Below are 19,779 nucleotides of genomic sequence, written 5' to 3' on the forward strand. Positions count from 1 at the left end.
ACTGCTTTATTGTGGGCACTGGGGACCACCAGTATATTATATAGGAGGAGTACAGTGCAGAGTTTTGCTGACCAGTGACCACCAGTATACGTTGTCTGCCTGAAAAACACTCCATATCTGTGCTCAGTCTGCTGCATATATTTCTGCTCACACTGCTTTATTGTGGGCACTGGGGACCACCAGTATATTATATAGGAGGAGTACAGTGCAGAGTTTTGCTGACCAGTGACCACCAGTATACGTTGTCTGCCTGAAAAACACTCCATATCTGTGCTCAGTGTGCTGCATATATCTGTGCTCACACTGCTTAATTGTGGGAACTGGGGAGCAGCTGTATTATATAGGAGGAGTACAGTGCAGAGTTTTGCTGACAGTGACCACCAGTATATATAGCAGTACGGTACGGAAGGCCACTGCTCTACCTACCTCTGTGTCGTCAAGTATACTATCCATCCATACCTGTGGTGCATTTCAGTTGTGCGCAGTAAATATAGTAGTAGGCCATTGCTATTAATACTGGCATATAATTCCACACATTAAAAAATGGAGAACAAAAATGTGGAGGTTAAAATAGAGAAAGATCAAGATCCACTTCCACCTCGTGCTGAAGCTGCTGCTACTAGTCATGGCCGAGACGATGAAATGCCATCAACGTCGTCTGCCAAGGCCGATGCCCAATGTCATAGTAGAGAGCATGTAAAATCCAAAACACAAAAGTTCAGTAAAATGACCCAAAAATCAAAATTAAAAGCGTCTGAGGAGAAGCGTAAACTTGCCAATATGCCATTTACTACACGGAGTGGCAAGGAACGGCTGAGGCCCTGGCCTATGTTCATGGCTAGTGGTTCAGCTTCACATGAGGATGGAAGCACTCATCCTCTCGCTAGAAAAAAGAAAAGACTTAAGCTGGCAAAAGCACAGCAAAGAACTGTGCGTTCTTCTAAATCACAAATCCCCAAGGAGAGTCCAATTGTGTCGGTTGCGATGCCTGACCTTCCCAACACTGGACGGGAAGAGCTTGCGCCTTCCACCATTTGCACGCCCCCTGCAAGTGCTGGAAGGAGCACCCGCAGTCCAGTTCCTGATAGTCAAATTGAAGATGTCACTGTTGAAGTACACCAGGATGAGGATATGGGTGTTGCTGGGGAGGAAATTGACAAGGAGGATTCTGATGGTGAGGTGGTTTGTTTAAGTCAGGCACCCGGGGAGACACTTGTTGTCCATGGGACGAATATGGCCATTGACATGCCTGTTCAAAATACAAAAAAAATCACCTCTTCGGTGTGGAATTATTTCAACACAAATGCGGACAACAGGTGTCAAGCCGTGTGTTGCCTTTGTCAAGCTGTAATAAGTAGGGGTAAGGACGTTAACCACCTAGGAACATCCTCCCTTATGCATCACCTGGTCCGCATTCATCAGAAGTCAGTGACAAGTTCAAAAACTTTGGATGACAGCGGAAGCAGTCCACTGACCACTAAATCCCTTCCTCTTGTAACCAAGCTCCTGCAAACCACACCACCAACTCCCTCAGTGTCAATTTCCACCTTACACAGGAAAGCCAATAGTCCTGCAGGCCATGTCACTGGCAAGTCTGACGAGTCCTCTCCTGCCTGGGATTCCTCCGATGCATCCTTGAGTGTGACGCCTACTGCTGCTGGCGCTGCTGTTGTTGCTGCTGGGAGTCGATCGTCATCCAAGAGGGTAAGTCGGAAGACCACTTGTACTACTTCCAGTAAGCAATTGACTGTCCAACAGTCCTTTGCGAGGAAGATGAAATATCACAGCAGTCATCCAGCTGCAAAGCGGATAACTCCGGTCTTGTCAGCCTGGGTGGTGAGAAACGTGGTTCCGGTATCCACCGTTAATTCAGAGGCAACTAGAGACTTGATTGAGGTACTGTGTCCCCGGTACCAAATACCATCTAGGTTCCATTTCTCTAGGCAGGCGATACTGAAAATGTACACAGACCTCAGAAAAAGAGTCACCAGTGTCCTAAAAAATGCAGTTGTACCCAATGTCCACTTAACCACGGACATGTGGACAAGTGGAGCAGGGCAGACTCAGGACTATATGACTGTGACAGCCCACTGGGTAGATGTATTGCCTCCCGCAGCAAGAACAGCAGCGGCGGCACCAGTAGAAGCATCTCGCAAACGCCAACTCGTTCCTAGGCAGGCTACGCTTTGTATCACCGCTTTCCATAAGAGGCACACAGCTGACAACCTCTTACGGAAACTGAGGAACATCATCGCAGAATGGCTTACCCCAATTGGACTCTCCTGGGGATTTGTGACATCGGACAACGCCAGCAATATTGTGCGTGCATTACATGTGGGCAAATTCCAGCACGTCCCATGTTTTGCACATACATTGAATTTGGTGGTGCAGAATTTATTTAAAAAACTACAGGGGCATGCAAGAGATGCTGTCGGTGGCCCGAAGAATTGCGGGCCACTTTCGGCATTCAGCCACCACGTGCCGAAGACTGGAGCACCACCAAACAGTCCTGAACCTGCCCTGCCATCATCTGAAGCAAGAGGTGGTAACGAGGTGGAATTCAACCCTCTATATGCTTTAGAGGATGGAGGAGCAGCAAAAGGCCATTCAAGCCTATACATCTGCCCATGATATAGGCAAAGGAGGGGGAATGCACCTGACTCAAGCGCAGTGGAGAATGATTTCAACGTTGTGCAAGGTTCTGCAACCCTTTGAACTTGCCACACGTGAAGTCAGTTCAGACACTGCCAGCCTGAGTCAGGTCATTCCCCTCATCAGGCTTTTGCAGAAGAAGCTGGAGACATTGAAGGAGGAGCTAAAACAGCGATTCCGCTAGGCATGTGGGACTTGTGGATGGAGCCCTTAATTCGCTTAACCAGGATTCACGGGTGGTCAATCTGTTGAAATCAGAGCACTACATTTTGGCCACCGTGCTCGATCCTAGATTTAAAACCTACGTTGTATCTCTTTCCGGCAGACACAAGTCTCCAGAGGTTCAAAGACCTGCTGGTGAGAAAATTGTCAAGTCAAGCGGAACGTGACCCGTCAACAGCTCCTCCTTCACATTCTCCCGCAACTGGGGGTGTGAGGAAAAGTCTAAGAATTCCGAGCCCACCCGCTGGCGGTGATGCAGGGCAGTCTGGAGCGAGTGCTGACATCTGGTCCGGACTGAAGGACCTGGCAACGATTACTGACATGTCGTCTACTGTCACTGCATATGATTCTGTCACCATTGAAAGAATGGTGGAGGATTATATGAGTGACCGCATCCAAGTAGGCACGTCAGACAGTCCGTACGTATACTGGCAGGAAAAAGAGGCAATTTGGAGGCCCTTGCACAAACTGGCTGTATTTTACCTAAGTTGCCCACCCGCCAGTGTGTACTCCGAAAGAGTGTTTAGTGCAGCCGCTCACCTTGTCAGCAATCGGCGTACGAGGTTACTTCCAGAAAATGTGGAGAAGATGATGTTCATCAAAATGAATTATAATCAATTCCTCCGTGGAGACATTCACCAGCAATTGCCTCCAGAAAGTACACAGGGACCTGAGATGGTGGATTCCAGTGGGACGAATTAATAATCTGTGAGGAGGGGGATGTACACAGTGAAAGGGGTGAGGAATCGGAGGATGATGATGAGGTGGACATCTTGCCTCTGTAGAGCCAGTTTGTGCAAGGAGAGATTGATTGCTTCTTTTTTGGTGGGGGCCCAAACCAACCAGTCATTTCAGTCAGTCATGTGGCAGACCCTGTCGCTGAAATGATGGGTTCGTTAAAGTGTGCATGTCCTGTTTATACAACATGTGGGTGGGAGGGCCCAAGGACAATTCCATCTTGCACCTCTTTTTTCTTTCATTTTTCTTTGCATCATGTGCTGTTTGGGGACAATTTTTTTGAAGTGCCATCCTGCCTGACACTGCAGTGCCACTCCTAGATGGGCCAGGTGTTTGTGTCGGCCACTTGTGTCGCTTAGCTAAGCCATCTAGCTACCTCGGTGCAAATTTTAGGACTAAAAATAATATTGTGAGGTGTTCAGAATAGACTGAAAATGAGTGGAAATTATGGTTATTGAGGTTAATAATACTATGGGATCAAAATGACCCCCAAATTCTATGATTTAAGCTGTTTTTGAGGGTTTTTTGTAAAAAAAACATCCGAATCCTAAACACACCCGAATCCGTCAAAAAAATTTCAGGGAGGTTTTTCCAAAACGCGTCCGAATCCAAAACACGGCCGCGGACCCGAATCCAAAACCAAAACCCGAAAAATTTCCGGTGCACATCACTACATTTAACAACATGGAGGTTGAACGGCTGATTCCTGACAAGATCATTCTGACTATGATCCAAGTCAGGAAAGGGGTAACGTCTAAACATTACCATCGTGTATGGAAGAAGTATGTCTCTTGGTGTGAGAGCAGACAATATTCCGCGGTGGAATTTCATCTGGGACGTCTCCTGCTTTTTCTGCAGTCGGGAGTGGATGTGGGCCTATGCCTGAGTTCCATTAAAGTCCAGATTTTGGCTTTGTCTATGTTCTTTCACAAACAATTGGCTTTTCTCCCTGAGGTCCAGACATTCTTGAAAGGTGTTCTGCACATCCAGCCTTCCTTTGTGCCTCCCACGGCAACTTTGGATCTTAATTTGGTGCTGCCGTTCCTCCAATTGGACTGGTTTGAACCGTTACAGGAGGTTGACGTAAAGTACCTTACGTGGAAGACTGTCAAACTGTTGGCCTTGGCCTCCTGCAAGTCGTGTGTCAGAACTAGGGGCATTGTCTCACAAGAGTCTCTATGATCCCAAAAAAATTGGATGTCCTGCTTCAAAGGAGTCTATTGCACACTGGATCAGGCTCACTATCCAGCATGCTTATTCCACGGCAGTATTGCCGGTTCCAAAATCTGTACAGGCCCACTGTACTAGGTTGGTGGGTTCTTCTTGGGCAGCTGCCCGGGGTGTCGCAGCTTTACAGCTCTGCGAAGCAGCTACTTGGTCAGGTTCGAACACGTTTGCAAAGTTTTACAAGTTCGATACTTTGGCCTCTGAGGACCTTCAGTTTGGTCAATCAGTTCTGCAGGAACCTCAGCACTCTCTCACCTGGTTTGGGAGCTTTGGTACTTCCCCATGGTACTAAATGGATTCCCAGTATCCTCTAGGATGTAAGAGAAAATAGGATTTTAATTACCTACCAGTAAATCCTTTTCTCGTAGTCTGTAGAGGATACTGGGCGCCCAACCGCTGCTCCGTTCTTCCTGCACTGTTACTTGGTTAAGTATTCTGGTTTGCTCAGCTGTTGCTGTTCATGTTTCAAGTTTGGCTAGCATGGCTTTCCTATTGTTCTGTGCGCTGGTTCGTAACCTCAACACTTTTCTTATCTATCCTTCACTCAAAGTATGTCGGTCTCCTCGGGCACAGTTTCCTAGACTGAGTAGGGTACGAGGGCATAGAGGGAGGGGTCAGCGCACTCTATCAAATTCTTAAAGTGCCCAAGGCTCCTAGTGGAAACGTCTATACCCCCTGATACTAAATGGATTCCCAGTATCCTCTATGGACTATGAGAAAAGGATTTACCGGTAGGTAATTAAAATCCTATTTTCTCAGGCTTCCTTCAATTCAGCTGTTTGGTAATCCATGACTTGGCCATTCGCAAGTGGCCACAATTTTTGCAGTCTGTGGACATTTTGAGATGTGTCCTCATTTAATTAATCTTCTGACCGGACATAACTTATACAGAGTGGCTTTGCATGATATGCTAATTTATAAACCATCTCATGATAAGATATCAGAAATTGTGATAAGATATCACAAGTTAGTATTGTATAGAACTCTGTATTAGCGTGTGATACCTTACCAGGAGTTTTGGTAACTTAGCATGAGATGTTGTTTTTCTTTAGCATATCACGCAAAACCAACATAAATGTCTGGCCAGAAGTAGTGTATTATACAATATACTAACTACCATTTTATCTATCGCATTGGAGGGTATGCTGTTCCATTTAGTGCCATATTGGAGGACCTTGGGAGGTCTCCAGAGGAGCTAACTCTCAATCGAGAGAACACATAAAACACATGACTTAAAGGAGATGTTATTATCATGTAGCATGGGACCGCCAAAGCAGAGACGCCTTGCAGTAGCTGATGGCTTACCATATGTTTGCAAATGTATGTAACTAAGAGCTCTGCATTTCTATTATCATGTACTATATAGATCTCTTTTACTGGCCAGTTTGCAGTGTGCCAGGAAAATTCTGTTTTTTAAAGAAGTATTTTATACAGTAGGTAAATATTTTCCTGTTATTAACTCGAACCCTTAATTTTAGCAGATATGTGTGTTCCATTTTATTTTCTGTTAACTAATCTTCAAATGTGACAAGGTTATTACTTTTCTCTTTGTCAGTGAGTGACACCCCCTGCTTAAAGGAAAAACAGAGACTTCAGAATCTACATGGAGACCAACTCCCATTGGGACTTTACGTACCTGACTGTGATGAAAAGGGCAATTACCATCCGAGGCAGTGCCATGGCAGCACCGGTCACTGTTGGTGTGTTACCTCAAATGGAGAAGAGATTGCTGGTACAAAGACCCCACCTGGCCAAAAACAGCCAACATGTGGCGATCCAGGTAATGCTTCCTGTGTGCTGTTATAGAAACAGAATAGGAAGGTTTGTGGCTGAAAACCCCATTGTGTGCACACTCGTAACTCATGGCCTTATTCTGATTGGTAGGTTATTGCACAACCACAGGCAGGGAAGCAGCTATCTAATACAGTACAAACAAAATTCCAATGCAGCAGGAGGTGTCTGTAGGAAATAGACACTCCTGCCTGTTGGCAGAGTGTTGCGGTGTCGGATAGGGATGTTAGTCCACACAATGGCACTTAACCAGGATGATTAGTTTATTCAGATAACAGAGATAACAGCTTGTAGTATATCAAAGATGTTCTGCAGCAGCAGGAACTCAAAGTATACATGTGAATCAGTACAGCGGTAACACTGCGTCTCAGTACACACAGGATGCGGCTGTATACACACAGGGTGCGGCTGTGGGGTAGACAAGGTCACACATTCAGGAGAGCAGAAGCACGTCAGTGCAGTTGTCTCTCCCAGGAAGAACTCTCTCAGACTGTGCACTAAGCACCTCCTCCTGCACTGAGCTGATAGTAGGAGGGAAAACACTAGAGCAGGGAAGCTGCCTCTAGTGCTGGGAACGGAGATAGACAGCAGAGTGATCCACTGTCTAACATCCCCCCTCACTCAAGGCTGTCTCTGGTTATATATATTTGCATAACTCTTTATCAAAAACGTTTCTCAATAAAGTTTTCCTGTAACCAAAAATACATTAATAAAGCATTGCAAGCAAACAGTAAAACAAATCAACATTTTTTAAATGTATCGCAGTCCACATTTTGTCATGAACATGTTCAGCAAGTGTGATGACAGTCCCTTTGTCAACATATCAGCAGCATTGCTGTCGCTTGCTATGTAATCCACATTGACAGGCTTGTTTTCCACTAACTCACGGATAAAGCGATGTCTAATGGCAATGTGTTTGGACCGTCCATAATGCTGGGTGCTGGAAGACAAATCAATTGCTCCCTTCTTATCACACGCAATGTTGATAGTCTCACTGTGGTAAAGAAGGCTAAAGGGCAGTACACACTGGAGAGATGTGTGCTGAGCGGTTTGTAACAGACCGTTCAGCACACATCTCTCCACCCACTCAGCACATCGCGATATGTGCTGGGGGGCAGTGGGGGGAGATGCTCATTTCACCCAGCTGGTGACATAAGCGATGTGCTAGATTGTGCCTGCAAGCAGGCCAATCTAGCACTGGCGATAGCGACGAGTGGGGCTGCGCATCGCTATCACTGAGAGGGGATACACACAAGAGATCCGTGCTTAAAATCTAAGCAATCTAGTCAGATTGCTTAGATTTTAAAAACGGATCTCTCCGTATGTACCCCCCTTAAGCTCACATAAAGTCTCCTTTATCCATAGAGCTTCTTTTGCAGTTTCTGTAGGTGCCATGTACTCCGCCTCAGTGGTGAATAGGGCAACAGTGGGTTGCTTTCTGCTCGTCCAGCTGACGGATGCACCTGCCAAAACGAACAAGTATTCCGTGTAGGAATGACGGTCATCCTCATGTGATCCACAATCGGCATCACAGAAAACTTCCAAAGTCATATCTTTTAACTTTGTAAACACCAACTTTAATGAACTTGTACCTTTTAAGTACCTTAAGATTCTTTTGACTGCAATCCAGTGTTGCCTCCCAGGGTTAATTGTAAACTGACTTGCCCGGCTCACTGCATGTGTGATGTTAGGGCGTCAAGCCAGTGTCAGACTGGGGCATGAAGGGCCCACCGAGAGGGGGGCAGTGGTGGGGGACCATTCTTGGAGGGGGTGTGGCCAGTCACCACAGAGGCTTGGCTAACCATTAGAGAGTACATGTTTTGGGCCCCTTGATAAATATATACAGTAAATACTGCTAGTGCATGCACGATAATGTACCAGATTAATAGCAGCGATGCACTGTAGAAAATACACCATAGTCCTGTGTAGTATAATGTCACATATGTATAATTAGTGCACAGTCTGAAACCTGATCCCTAGAGGAAGAGTAGGGCACCCAGGCAGTGGGGCACACCTGGGGTTTCCCCTGTGCCCCTGTGGGCCAGTCCAACCCTGCATCAAGCTACCAACAGCATTTTGATAAGGAACCTCTCTCATTTCCTCCATCTCCTCCTGGCCGGTTGGTGACATGGCCTTTACCATCTTTATGCTTTTGTCAATAGGCACGCTCACTGGTTTTGCATCAGACATTACATACTTGCAAAGTATTGCTTCAATATATGTCTGTTGATCAATTGTAACAGTCCCATCTTTCAGGTTTTGTACAATTCTCATGCCTAATAAATTATTTGCAGGGCCTAAATCCTTTAGCGTGAATCTTTGTTTCAGCTGCTGTTTTACATCAGTAATGTGCTCTTCTTGTCCTGCTAGCAATAGATCATCCATATACACAACTGTGATGAACCACTTTTTGTATATAGCTTTGTGATATAAGCAGTGATCAGTCTCTGACCTAACAAAGTTCATCTCTAGCAGCATGACATCCAGCTTTACATACCAACAACGACCACTTTGTTTTAGGCCGTACAAAGATTTCTCTAAGAGGCAAACTTTTCCCTCTTGGAACATACTCTTGTCATAATGCTCAGGTGGTTTCATATATACTGTATCTCCTCAATTAACTCCATTTAGGAAAGCAGAGTCAAAATCTAACTGGTATAACAATGAATCATGAAGTGCATATGTGCATAAGCTTTACAGCCAAAGACACAGAGATAATTGACGGCTGGCTTTCTCTTGAGTTGGACCACGCCTCCAGTGGCGTTTTACCTTTTACAGTTACTGTGGGTACACACTTTTTAAGATATACTGCAGTAGACACTGCTTCCACCCAAAAGCTTTTCTCCAGGCCTGCCTCACTCAGCATAGTCCATGCTCTCCCAACAATTGCACGATTTGCACGCTCACACCATTTTGTTCTGGCGTGTAAACAATTGTTAGTTGATGCTGTATGCCCTATTTTTTCAGGAACTGTGCTAAAACTCTGTTGTCATGCTCTCCGCCATTGTCGGATCTCAAGACTTTTCATTTCAGATCCATCTGAGTCTCCACCATGTTCTTGTATTCCACAATTCTATTGACAACTTCACTTTTAGCTTTCATGATATACACGTGTCATCCTTGTGGCATCATCAATAACTGTTATAAAATACCTGTAGCCACTCATTGATTCCATCTCCATCGAACCACATACATCAGTATGTACTAGGGGTAGTGGTATTTCCACTTTACTAGTAGACTTAGGAAGTGGTGTGCAAGTCTGCTTTCCTTTTATAGAACTCTCACACACAGCTCTCTCAGTATTACAGTGATTCCAGTTGCAATTCCATCAAGTAGTTTCTGGACGTTGTCATATCCCAGACGACCTAGACACCTGTGACTCAACTCCATCTACTGGTTTGAATCAGAGGCCGCCATTGCAGAACACTGCTCGGTGTCCAGGACATACAATTGGTTACCCCGGGTTGCTGAAGTCCCTTTCTCATTTTGCACCATACATTTGCCCTTTGCAAACTGGACTCTGTAACCCTTTTTTTCCAGGACGCTTATAGCAATGAGATTACTTCCCAACTCTGGCATGAACAAGACATCTTAGATGTCCGTACTAACTGTTTCACTTTTAATTCATAGATGCACTGTGATTGTCCCAAATTTTGAAGCAGTAAGGACTTTCTCTCCAATCCCTTTTACTGTAATGGGTTCACATGCTGTCAGTAAATTGAACCATTCCTGATAACAACTGAAATGCCTAGTGGCCCCCGAGTTCATGTACCAGTAATCCTTCTTGTGACTATCTGCTACATTCAATGCTGACTCATTTGGTTTGTCACGCTTCTTGTGCGTACCACTGCAATTTGTCAGTCTGCAATCTGATGCCTTGTGCCCCACCTTGTGACATATAAAGCACTTAAGCATTCTAGACTTGGTACCAATTGTGAATAAGGCATAACCCTCAGTATGTGTCTCGACAGGAATATGTTCTTGGAACTGTAGCAGCCTGGCTCTTACAGTTTCTGTTGTCAGCTTGGTATTGTTAGACTCCAAAGCTACTACCTGTTCCAGGAAATCGAATTCTGGTGTCAGATTTGTAACATTGCCACCACCACTTCCTCATTGTCCACCTGTGCCCCACAGATGCCAACTGTTGAGCTATTGACAGTATCTTAACAATATAATCATTCATATCTTTACATGCACTTAACTTTGTCCCATACAGCATACGCCTTAAGTTTATTCTTCTCATCAGACCTTTGTCCTCATACGCCATTTGCAGAGCTGCCCACATGTCTTTGGCTGACACTTTTCTGCTGATAATGGGTTAGACGTGTAGTTACACGGCCAAGCTTATTGTCCTGATGGCTCTATCCATTTCAACTGGGTTTGGGTCTGCTCCTGGCTCAATTGTGACTTTCCACAACTTATCCCGCTTAAGTTGCATATCCATGAAAAATTTCGACATTGTGTAATTCTCTGAGCTTTTTAACTTTGTAAAGTTCACATTGTTCACTGTACTGTACATTCTTCTCTATATTTAATAAAAGTACTCTTTAATCAGCTGCACTTTTTTTTCTTATGTACCTTTGTTTTAGAATGCCTTTCCGACTTTGGGTCCTGGGCAAATAACCTGTTGGCAGAGTGTTGCGGTGTCGGATAGGGATGTTAGTCCACACAATGGCACTTAACCAGGATGATTGGTTTATTCAGATAACAAAGATAACAGGTTGTAGTATATAGAAGATGTTCTGCAGCAGCAGGAACTTGCAGTATACATGTGAAGCAGTACAGCAGTAACACAGTGTCTTAGTACACACAGGATGTGGCTGTATACACACAGGGTGTCGCTAAGGGGTAGACAAAGTCACACACTCAGGAGAGCAGAAGCACATCAGTGCAGTTGTCTCTCCCAGGAAGAACTCTCTCAGACTGTGCACTAAGCACCTCCTCCTGCACTGAGCTGACAGTAGGAGGGAAAACACTAGAGCAGGGAAGCTGCCTCTAGTGCTGGGAACGGAGACAGACAGCAGAGTGATCCACTGTCTAACACTGCAAGCATCTGCGATCCGAGTGCTCCATCCAAAGACACAGCATTGGATCACTATTGGAACCGGTCAGCCAGGTCCAGGAAATATGCATCCGAAGATGTAGACCCTGGGCTCGGCACGCCTACAAAACAGGGATGACACACACCCACTAAGCTCCCCAAATACAGCAGCATGTCAGTCATGTTGCAGCTAAGGGGGTGCTGTAAATGATCATACAGGACCCGTTCTGCACATGCATCGTGTTGATGGACTAATCTGAATCAGGCCCTCCGACTGCTCATACGGTCCTATGATCTGCCCCAGATACTGGGTAAAATATACAGCCAAATATCATGACTTTGTTACTCAGCACTGGCTGTCTACTGTATATACACGGAATAAGGTACTGACATGTCCATAAATATAATGTGACTTAATCTGCGTGTACCACAATCAGTCTGATGCTTGAGGCAACTGTTCTACTGATTCTCATGTGCCAGGCTTCCTTCAATCCAGCTGTTTGGTAATCCATGACTTGGCCATTCGCGGGCCATTTAGCAGTCCATGGACAGTTTCAGATGTGTCCTCATTTAACTACTATTCTTCTGACCGGACATACTTTAGACAGAGCGACTTTACATGATATGCTAATTTATAAACCATCTCATGATAAGATATCAGAAATTGTGATAAGATATCACACGTTAGTATTGTATAGCACTCTGTATTAGTGTGTGATACCTTACCAGGAGTTGTGGTACCTTACCAGGAGTTGTTGGTTTTTTCTCTGGCATATCACACAAACCAACATAAATGTCTCACCAGAAGTAGTATATTACACAAAATGTTAACTACCATTTCGTCTATTACTGTTCTGAGAAGCATGGATAGGATCAGTAGTTGGAGGGTATACTGTTCCATGTAGTGCCATATTGGAGGATCTTGGGAGGTCTCCAGGAGAGCTAACTCTCACTTTAAAGAATACATAAAACATATGACATAAAGTAGATGTTATTATCATGTAGCGTAGTACCACCAAAGCAGAGATGCCTTGCCGTGGTTGATGGCTTACCATATGTTTGCAAATATATGTAACTAAGATCTCTGCAGTTCTATTATCATGTAGTATGTAGATCTCCTTTACTGGCCAGTTTGCAGTGTGCCAGGGGAATTCTGTTTTTTCAAGAAGTATTTTATACAGTAGTTAAATATATTCCTGTTATTTACGCAAACCCTTAATATCAGCAGACGTGTGTTCCATATACTTTTCTGTTAACTAATCTTAAACTGTGACAATGTGATTACTTGTCTCTGTCAGTGAGTGATCCCCCCTGCTTGAAGGAAAAACAGAGACTTCAGAATCTACATGGGGACAGATTCCCAAGGGGACTTTTTGTACCTGACTGTGATGAAAAGGGCAATTACCATCCGAAACAGTGCCATGGCAGCACTGGTTACTGTTGGTGTGTTACCTCAAATGGAGAAGAGATTGCTGGTACAAAGACCCCACCTGGCCAAAAACAGCCAACATGTGTCGTTCCAGGTATTGCTTCTTGTGTGCTGTTATAGAAACAGAATAGGAGGGTATGTGGCTGAAAACCCCCATTGTGTGTACACTCAGAACTCATGGCCTGATTCTGATTTGTACAGTATTCCACAACTGTACGGAAGCAGCTGTCCAATACAGTACAAACAAAATGCCAATTCAGTTGGAGGTGTCTGTAGGAAATAGACCCTCCTGCCAGCATCTGCGATCTGAGGGTTGCATCCAAAGACACAGCATTGAATCACCATCGGAACCGGTCAGCCAGGTCCAGGAAATATGCATCCGATGATGTAGACCCTGGGCTCGGCGCGCCTACAAAATAGGGAAGAAACCCACCCACTAAGCTCCCCAAATGCAGCAGCATGTCAGTCATGCTGCAGTTAAGGGCAAGCTGTCATGCAGGACCCGTTCTGCACATGCGTTGACCCACAAACATCGGATCAGCACGTAAGCCATCGTTAAGTCATCGGACTAATCTCAATCAGGCCCTTAGTCCGCTCATACGGTCTTATGATCTGCCCCAGATGCTGGGTAAAATATACAGCCAAATACCATGTCATTATTACCAGCTATCTTTTGTTTCAATCCCTGCTAAACCAGAGCAATGATGATATGTATTTGGTTTTTATTATTTGATTCAAAATTATAATTAAATAATTTTCTTAAATATGGTGTTCAGAAGATATGTGGTTAGCATACCGCTCGTCGGGATCCTGGCTGTCTTCATACCGATGCCGGGATCCCGACAGGATCTCCATACTGCCGCCGGAATACTGGCAAGGTAGGTGATTCGCCCTCTATGGGTCAATCTAAATACAAAAGTCAGAGGATATTTGCGCTGCACCCAAATATCATCTGCTTTTGTATTTAGATTGTATCATAAGGTTTTATGCGGGTATTACCTTCTGCCAGTGATTTGCAGCCGTACCCAGGTAGCGCGGATACTCAGAAATTTTTCTTGCTCCCCCTCTATGGGTGTCCACAACACCCATAGAGGGAGAATAGAACCTGTGGTGAGCTAAGGTCGCCAACGAGCCAGCACCGTAGCGAGCGCAGCGTGGCAAGCACAGCGAGCCTGCAAAGGTCTTCATTGTGCTTGTACCCTTGCCAACATTCTGCTGCACAGGATGCCGGTGTCGGTATACTGACATTCAGCATCCCGTGCTTTGGGATCACATACCAATCCCATTCAGAGATCAGAAAACCAAATGCAGAAGAAATAAATTTAAAGTGGGAGCTCAGCACTGGCTATCTATCTACATGGGATAAGGTACTGACATGTGTCCATAAATATAATGTGACTTTTTCTGCATGTGCCACAATCAGTCTTAAGCTTGAGGCAACTGTTCTACTGATAGTCATTCTCATGTCTCAGGTTTCCTTCAATTCAGCTGTTTGGTAATCCATGACTTGGCCATTCACAAGTGGCCACAATTTTTGCAGTCATGGACATTTTGAGATGTGTCCTCATTCAACTATTCTTCTGACCGGACACAACTTATACAGAGTGGCTTTGCGTGATATGCTAATTTTTTTAAACCATCTCATGACAAGATATCAGAAATTGTGATAAGATATCACAAGTTAGTATTGTATAGAACTCTGTATTAGCTTGTGATACCTTACCAGGAGTTTTGGTACCTGAGCATGAGATTATGTTTTTCTTTAGCATATCACGCAAACCAACATAAATGTCTGGCCAGAAGTAGTGTAGTATACAATATGGTAACTACCATTTTATCTATCACTTTGGAGGATATGCTGTTCCATGTAGTGCCATATTGGAGGATCTTGGGGGGTCTCCAAAAGAGCTAACTTTCAATCGAGAGAGCACATAAAACATGACTTAAAGTAGATGTTATTATCATGTAGCATGTGACCACAAAAGCAGAGACGCCTTGCTGTGGCTGATGGTTTACCACATGTTTGCAAATGTATATAACTAAGATCTCTGCATTTTTATTATCATGTAGTATGTAGATCTCCTTTACTGGCAAGTTTGCAGTGTGCCAGGGGAATTCTGTTTTTTCAAGAAGTATTTTATACAGTAGTTAAATATTTTCCTGTTATTTACTCAAACCCTAAATATCAGCAGATATGTGTGTTCCATTTTATTTTCTGTTAACTAATCTTCAAATGCGACAATGTTATTACTTTTCTCTTTGTCAGTGAGTGAGCCCCCATGCTTGAAGGAAAAACAGAGACTTCAGAATCTACATGGAGACCAACTCCCATTGGGACTTTACGTACCTGACTGTGATGAAAAGGGCAACTACCATCCGAGGCAGTGCCATGGCAGCACCGGTCACTGTTGGTGTGTTACCTCAAATGGAGAAGAGATTGCTGGTACAAAGACCCCACCTGGCCAAAAACAGCCAACATGTGGCGTTCCAGGTAATGCTTCCTGTGTGCTGTTATAGAAACAGAATAGGAGGGAATGTGGTTAAAAACCCCATTGTGTGTACACTCAGAACTCATGGCCTGATTCTCATTTGTACAGTATTGCACAACTGCAGGGAAGCGGCTGTGCAATACAGTACAAACAAAATGCCAATGCAGCAGGAGGTGTCTGTAGGAAATAGACCCTCTTGCCAGCATCTTCGATTCGAGGGCTGCATCCAAAGACACAGCACTGGATCACATCAGAACCGGTCAGCCAGGTCCAGGAAATATGCGTCCGATGATGTAGACCTACAAAACAGGGAAGACACGCACCCACTAAGCTCCCCAAATGCAGCAGCATGTCAGTCATGCTGCTGTTAAGGGCGAGCTGTAAATGATCATGCAGGACCCGTTCCGGATCAGCACATAAGCCATCATTAACGCATTGGACTAATCTCAATCAGGCCCTTAGTCCGCTCATACGGTCTTATGATCTGTCCCAGATGCTGGGTAAAATATACAGCCAAATACCATGACATTATTACCAGCTATCCTTTGTTTCAATTCCTGCTAAACCAGAGCGATGATGATATGTATCTGGTTTTTATTGTTGGTTCCAAAATTATAATTAAATTATTTTCTTAAATATAGTGTTCAGAGGATATGTGGTTAGCATTAGAGATGAGCGGGTTCGGTTCCTCGGAATCCGAACCCGCCCGAACTTCATGTTTTTTTTCACGGGTCCGAGCGACTCGGATCTTCCCGCCTTGCTCGGTTAACCCGAGCGCGCCCGAACGTCATCATGACGCTGTCGGATTCTCGCGAGGCTCGGATTCTATCGCGAGACTCGGATTCTATATAAGGAGCCGCGCGTCGCCGCCATTTTCACACGTGCATTGAGATTCATAGGGAGAGGACGTGGCTGGCGTCCTCTCCATTTAGATTAGAAGAGAGAGAGTGAGATTGATTTTAAACAGAGACACTTGATTTACTGGAGCTTAGGAGTACTGTAGAGAGTGCAGAGTTTAGTAGTGACTGACCACAGTGACCACCAGACAGTGCAGTTTTATTTAATATAATCCGTTCTCTGCCTGAAAAAAACGATACACAGTGACTCAGTCACATACCATATCTGTGTGCACTGCTCAGCCCAGTGTGCTGCATCATCTATGTATATATCTGACTGTGCTCACACAGCTTATAATTGTGGGGGAGACTGGGGAGCAGTGCCAGTTATAGGTTATAGCAGGAGCCAGGAGTACATATTATTAAAATTAAACAGTGCACACTTTTGCTGCAGGAGTGCCACTGCCAGTGTGACTGACCAGTGACCTGACCACACTGACCACCAGTATAGTTAGTAGTATACTATATTGTGATTGCCTGAAAAAGTTAAACACTCGTCGTGTGACTTGTGTGGTGTTTTTTTTTTATTCTATAAAAAACTCATTCTGCTGACAGACAGTGTCCAGCAGGTCCGTCATTATATAATATATACCTGTCCGGCTGCAGTAGTGATATATATATATTTTTTATATCATTATTTATCATCCAGTCGCAGCAGACACAGTACGGTAGTTCACGGCTGTAGCTACCTCTGTGACGGCACTCGGCAGTCCATCCATAATTGTATACCACCTACCCGTGGTTTTTTTTTCTTTCTTCTTTATACATACATACTACATCTCATTATCAACCAGTCTATATTAGCAGCAGACACAGTACAGTAGTCCACGGCTGTAGCTACCTCTGTGTCGGCACTCGGCAGTCCGTCCATAATTGTATACCACCTACCCGTGGTTTTTTTTTTCTTTCTTCTTTATACATACATACTACATCTCTTTATCAACCAGTCTATATTAGCAGCAGACACAGTACAGTAGTCCACGGCTGTAGCTACCTCTGTGTCGGCAGTCCATCCATAATTGTATACCACCTACCCGTGGGTTTTTTTTCTTTCTTCTTTATACATACATACTACATCTCATTATCAACCAGTCTATATTAGCAGCAGACACAGTACAGTACGGTAGTCCACGGCTGTAGCTACCTCTGTGTCGGCACTCGGCAGTCCGTCCATAATTGTATACCACCTACCCGTGGTTTTTTTTTCTTTCTTCTTTATACATACATACTACATCTCTTTATCAACCAGTCTATATTAGCAGCAGACACAGTACAGTAGTCCACGGCTGTAGCTACCTCTGTGTCGGCACTCGGCAGTCCATCCATAATTGTATACCACCTACCCGTGGTTTTTTTTTTCTTTCTTCTTTATACATACATACTACATCTCTTTATCAACCAGTCTATATTAGCAGCAGACACAGTACAGTAGTCCACGGCTGTAGCTACCTCTGTGTCGGCACTCGGCAGTCCGTCCATAATTGTATACCACCTACCCGTGGTTTTTTTTCTTTCTTCTTTATACATACATACTACATCTCTTTATCAACCAGTCTATATTAGCAGCAGACACAGTACAGTAGTCCACGGCTGTAGATACCTCTGTGTCGGCACTCGGCAGTCCGTCCATAATTGTATACCACCTACCCGTGGTTTTTTTTTCTTTCTTCTTTATACATACATACTACATCTCTTTATCAACCAGTCTATATTAGCAGCAGACACAGTACAGTAGTCCACGGCTGTAGCTACCTCTGTGTCGGCACTCGGCAGTCCATCCATAATTGTATACCACCTACCCGTGGTTTTTTTTTCTTTCTTCTTTATACATACATACTACATCTCTTTATTAACCAGTCTATATTAGCAGCAGACACAGTACAGTAGTCCACGGGTGTAGCTACCTCTGTGTCGGCACTCGGCAGTCCATCCATAATTGTATACTAGTATCCATCCATCTCCATTGTTTACCTGAGGTGCCTTTTAGTTGTGCCTATTAAAATATGGAGAACAAAAATGTTGAGGTTCCAAAATTAGGGAAAGATCAAGATCCACTTCCACCTCGTGCTGAAGCTGCTGCCACTAGTCATGGCCGAGACGATGAAATGCCAGCAACGTCGTCTGCCAAGGCCGATGCCCAATGTCATAGTACAGAGCATGTCAAATCCAAAACACCAAATATCAGTAAAAAAAGGACTCCAAAACCTAAAATAAAATTGTCGGAGGAGAAGCGTAAACTTGCCAATATGCCATTTACCACACGGAGTGGCAAGGAACGGCTGAGGCCCTGGCCTATGTTCATGGCTAGTGGTTCAGCTTCACATGAGGATGGAAGCACTCAGCCTCTCGCTAGAAAAATGAAAAGACTCAAGCTGGCAAAAGCAGTAGCACCGCAAAGAACTGTGCGTTCTTCGAAATCCCAAATCCACAAGGAGAGTCCGACTCCAATTGTGTCGGTTGCGATGCCTGACCTTCCCAACACTGGACGTGAAGAGCATGCGCCTTCCACCATTTGCACGCCCCCTGCAAGTGATGGAAGGAGCACCCGCAGTCCAGTTCCTGATAGTCAGATTGAAGATGTCAGTGTTGAAGTACACCAGGATGAGGAGGATATGGGTGTTGCTGGCGCTGGGGAGGAAATTGACCAGGAGGATTCTGATGGTGAGGTGGTTTGTTTAAGTCAGGCACCCGGGGAGACACCTGTTGTCCGTGGGAGGAATATGGCCGTTGACATGCCTGGTGAAAATACCAAAAAAATCAGCTCTTCGGTGTGGAAGTATTTCACCAGAAATGCGGACAACAGGTGTCAAGCCGTGTGTTCCCTTTGTCAAGCTGTAATAAGTAGGGGTAAGGACGTTAACCACCTCGGAACATCCTCCCTTATACGTCACCTGCAGCGCATTCATAATAAGTCAGTGACAAGTTCAAAAACTTGGGCCGACAGCGGAAGCAGTCCACTGACCAGTAAATCCCTTCCTCTTGTAACCAAGCTCACGCAAACCACCCCACCAACTCCCTCAGTGTCAATTTCCTCCTTCCCCAGGAATGCCAATAGTCCTGCAGGCCATGTCACTGGCAATTCTGATGATTCCTCTCCTGCCTGGGATTCCTCCGATGCATCCTTGCGTGTAACGCCTACTGCTGCTGGCGCTGCTGTTGTTGCTGCTGGGAGTCGATGGTCATCCCAGAGGGGAAGTCGTAAGCCCACTTGTACTACTTCCACCAAGCAATTGACTGTCCAACAGTCCTTTGCGAGGAAGATGAAATATCACAGCAGTCATCCTACTGCAAAGC

The 19,779-nt window shown here is 44.8% G+C and overlaps 1 protein-coding gene across 1 annotated transcript in view; it reads left to right on the plus strand.

Annotated features, from left to right (window-relative positions):
* Positions 1 to 19,779, plus strand: part of LOC134909106 (uncharacterized) — a 272,045-nt gene that overhangs the window by 140,857 nt on the left and 111,409 nt on the right. Inside the window, exons 12-14 of the mRNA XM_063915544.1 lie at positions 6,395 to 6,619; positions 12,970 to 13,194; positions 15,367 to 15,591. Of these exons, the coding sequence (XP_063771614.1) occupies positions 6,395 to 6,619; positions 12,970 to 13,194; positions 15,367 to 15,591 (675 nt within the window). The remainder of the gene's footprint in view (positions 1 to 6,394; positions 6,620 to 12,969; positions 13,195 to 15,366; positions 15,592 to 19,779) is intronic.

The sequence above is a fragment of the Pseudophryne corroboree genome, chromosome 4, assembly GCF_028390025.1.
Source record: "Pseudophryne corroboree isolate aPseCor3 chromosome 4, aPseCor3.hap2, whole genome shotgun sequence".
In the NCBI taxonomy this organism is placed as follows: Eukaryota; Metazoa; Chordata; class Amphibia; order Anura; family Myobatrachidae; genus Pseudophryne; species Pseudophryne corroboree.